The sequence below is a fragment of the Tachysurus vachellii genome, chromosome 11 (genome assembly GCF_030014155.1).
Source record: "Tachysurus vachellii isolate PV-2020 chromosome 11, HZAU_Pvac_v1, whole genome shotgun sequence".
Lineage (NCBI taxonomy): Eukaryota > Metazoa > Chordata > Actinopteri > Siluriformes > Bagridae > Tachysurus > Tachysurus vachellii.
Window position 1 is genome coordinate 643,264 of NC_083470.1, and position 4,201 is coordinate 647,464.

The 4,201-nt window shown below is 42.7% G+C and overlaps 1 protein-coding gene across 1 annotated transcript; it reads right to left on the reverse strand.

Annotated features, from left to right (window-relative positions):
- Positions 1 to 443: 443 nt before the first annotated feature.
- LOC132853785 (low-density lipoprotein receptor-like) lies at positions 444 to 2,647 on the reverse strand. The gene is made up of 4 exons (XM_060881742.1): positions 2,456 to 2,647; positions 1,091 to 1,306; positions 880 to 998; positions 444 to 616 (listed from the first exon to the last, which is right to left on the reverse strand). Exons 1-4 carry the CDS (start codon positions 2,572 to 2,574, stop codon positions 444 to 446), a joined length of 627 nt encoding a protein of 208 aa, XP_060737725.1. The 5' UTR covers positions 2,575 to 2,647.
- Between the last annotated feature and the right edge of the window lie 1,554 nt (positions 2,648 to 4,201).

Below are 4,201 nucleotides of genomic sequence, written 5' to 3' on the forward strand. Positions count from 1 at the left end.
CAATGAAACACACAGTGAAAATGAAATGCATTTAATGCACAATGAAATGCACAGCATTTTATTCTAGTAATGCATTTATTAAAATTCAATATTAACATCAAAACTAAAAGTGTGTTCTCTGATTTTATAACAAATTTAGCTGAAGATACACAAAGAAATAAATGTAAAATTAGGGATTTTTGTGCACAGTGTTTTGAGAAAATTATGCTTTTGATTTGTGATTTGTATGAAATGAAGGAGAATTTACTATCTGTTTAGGACAATTACAAAGTGTACTGATCACTGTGTTAACTGTTTTGAGAGCTGTTACCTGAGTTTGGAGAAATGTACCAAATTGATTGAGAAAAACTGTAAAATAAATGAAATAAGGGATTTTCAATGCAACGTCACTATCATGTGACTTGGTGTTGGAGTGTAACAGGACGTACAGACTGTGTGTTTTCTCACACTGCAGCACACAAGCTGAAAACACTAACCTCAAACACGGCCAGTCCAAACGGCTGGTTCAGATAACCGTTTGATTCCACCACCGTCTTTCTGTGCAGGCCGTCATACGCCACCCTCGACACGGTGTTCAGGCCCGAGTCGGCCCAGTACAGCAGCCCACGGGGAACGTCTGCTCATTAACACCACGTTAATCACCACTTTAATAACGGGCTAAAAACTCACTGCAGTGTGTGTGTGTGTGTGCGCGTGTGTGTGTGTGTGTGTGTGTGTGTGATCTTTAGTACATTGTTTTAGAACAGATTTCAGGATGAAGTGAGGGACAGGGGAGATAAAGGGTGAGATATCAATCTTAGAAGAAGATAGATGGAGAGATGAAGTGTGTGTGTATTAACTGAGATGGAGAGATGGATGGAGGGATGTAGGTGTACTAACCGAGAGCGATGGAGACGGGGTTCTGAATAATGGCGCTGACCAGGATTTTCCTGTTCTGTCCGTTCAGACCAGAGCGCTCGATTCTGGGAGAAACTCCAGCGTCGGCCCAGAACAGGAAACTAATCGAGAGAAAGAGTGAAAGTTTCTATTGAAGTTAAACCAGTTAAAGTTTATTCATCATTTACTTGGAGTTAGAACCTGCACAACTGACCCGACTACAGGCTGCACGGCGACAGCGGTCGGGGACGACAGACCCGAGATTAGAGGAGTGTGTTCACATCCGTTCAGTTCTGCAGCATGAACAGCTCCAGTACTGTTACTGGTCCAGTACAGAACCTCATTAATCCAGTCCACAGCCAGACCCACAATCCCACTGACTCCAGAGAACATCACTGTGGGTTCATGATCTAATGCATCCAGAACCAACCTGAGAACACACACAGTTCAGAGTTCAGTACACGTGTGTGTCTGTGTGTGTTCTCAGTACCCGTACACGTGTGTGTGTGGTCAGTACCTGTACATGTGTGTGTGTTCAGTAGCTGTACACATGTGTGTGTTCAGTACCTGTACACGTGTGTGTGTGTTCAGTACCTGTACACGTGTGTGTGTGTGTGTGTGTGGTACCTGTACACGTGTGTGTGTGTGTGTGTGTGTGTGTGTGTGTGTGTGGGGTACCTGTACACATGTGTGTGTCTGTGTTCAGTACCTGTACACATGTGTGTGTCTGTGTTCAGTACCTGTACACATGTGTGTGTTCAGTACCTGTAAACACGTGTGTGTGTGTATGTGTGTGTCTGCTCAGTACTACCTGCAAACGTGTATATGTGTGTGTGCTCAGTACCTGTACATGTGTGTGCTCAGTACCTGTATGTTTGTGTGTTCAGTACATTGTGTGTGTGTTTTCAGTACCTGTAGATGTGTTCAGTACAGTGTGTGTGTTCAGTACCTGTAGATGTGTTCAGTGTTGGTCCAGTATAGTGTGTGTGTTCAGTACCTGTAGATGTGTTCAGTGTTGGTCCAGTACAGTGTGTGTGTTCAGTACCTGTAGATGTGTTCAGTGTTGGTCCAGTACAGTGTGTGTGTTCAGTACCTGTAGATGTGTTCAGTGTTGGTCCAGTACAGTGTGTGTGTTCAGTACCTGTAGATGTGTTCAGTGTTGGTCCAGTACAGTGTGTGTGTTCAGTACCTGTAGATGTGTTCAGTGTTGGTCCAGTACAGTGTGTGTGTGTGTGTTCAGTACCTGTAGATGTGTTCAGTGTTGGTCCAGTACAGTGTGTGTGTTCAGTACCTGTAGATGTGTTCAGTGTTGGTCCAGTACAGTGTGTGTGTTCAGTACCTGTAGATGTGTTCAGTGTTGGTCCAGTACAGTGTGTGTGTTCAGTACCTGTAGATGTGTTCAGTGTTGGTCCAGTACAGTGTGTGTGTTCAGTACCTGTAGATGTGTTCAGTGTTGGTCCAGTACAGTGTGTGTGTTCAGTACCTGTAGATGTGTTCAGTGTTGGTCCAGTACAGTGTGTGTGTTCAGTACCTGTAGATGTGTTCAGTGTTGGTCCAGTACAGTGTGTGTGTTCAGTACCTGTAGATGTGTTCAGTGTTGGTCCAGTACAGTGTGTTATCAGCAGTGTGAGAGGTTAAAGCTCCTGATGTTCCTGTTGTGTTGGTGATCTTTTTATTCTCAGACCCATCAGGCTTCATCCACACGATTCCCTCACTGCTACTGAAGACCACTGCTGCTGTATCGCCTAGACACACACACACAGGCACACACACAGACACGCACACAGACACGCAGGCACACAAACACACACACACACATACACACACGCACGTGCACATCGACGTACACACACACACACAGACACAGAGCGAGAAAGTCTTCATTATAGAGAAATGCAATGCCACAGTGCCCTCTAGTGGAACATACAGTAAATGAGTCTCCAGATTTAGACTGTACTGTAATCCAGGGTAAGTGTGTGTGTGTGTGTGTGTGTGTGTGTGTGTGTGTGTGTGTGTTCACAGTGCCTTGCCATGGAGTTCCACTTTGACGACATCAGTAAATGATCTAAACTCAACCACAAAACTTCACTCAAAAATTAAAATAAAGCTGTGGATTTCTGATGTGTACATTTTGGAGTGTAGTGACATGTTTCTCACCACATGGCTGTAATATAATAAAGGCATCAGATAATCACGCTCTATCACTCAGTATTTTACTGGAGCACACGCAGTGTTTCACAGTGTTTCTTAGTTCCTCTGTGCAGATGTTAAGCATTTTAATAACTCACTGTAGCAGTGAAGAGACTTTAGGACAAGTAAAAGTTACGACTTCCCCAAGGGCACGTCAGGGTTTCTTCTGACTGACTTCAGATACACACACACACACACACACACACACACACACACAATGTCTCCGGCATATTCTCAGTACACTGTATTACACACATACATACAATTTTTTGGTTCCTGTTCCTTTATCCAAATTTAATTCAAATTTATTGTATAAAGATTTTAACAAGTGACTTTGTCTCAAAGCAGCTTTACAGAACATAAACACAGAACAGAAGGTTAATATAAAGAATAATATAAAGATTAATGTAATACAAAAGTTCCAGATTAATATTAGATATATTTAAATGTGTATGTATTTATCCCCAATGAACAAGTCTGAGGTGACTCAGGTGACTGTGGGGAGGAAAAACTCCCTTAGATGGTAAAGGAAGAAACCTTGAGAGGAACCAGACTCAAAGGGGAACCTCATCCTCATCTGGGTGACACTGGGGGTGTGATTATAAATATACAGTCTGATAAATGTTGTAGTGATGTGGAGATTGTTGTCCTCAAAGACCACATGGAGTTCATAACTTCTCTTTGAACGTTCATGACCTTCAAGAAGTGGAAGCTGGTACAATTTCTGGATGCCTCGAGATGGGTAGAAAGAGAGAAGCAGTGGAGAGGAAATAATCTTGATAATATTAGCAAGTACTAGATGATAATGTGCATTTGGTCTGATGTATTAGAGCAGGGGTTCCCAAACTTTTCAGACCGCGACCCCCAATATTAGACTGCTGCCTGTAACACACGTACAGCGTTAGCTGGCGCCTTGGAACAGTTATAACTTCATGTATAATTGTATTGTAATTGTAAATGTATTCAGACAAACGCCTAATGTGATGGATGGCGCTGTGCGCGGAGCAAATTATCTTAAAGTTATACTCGCATCATTACAACCTTTTTTAACATTAAAAAAAAAACAAAAACAAAACTAGCTTCTCAGCATCAGATAACACGACCATGGTGAGTCTCATCAGCAAGAACGACGAGT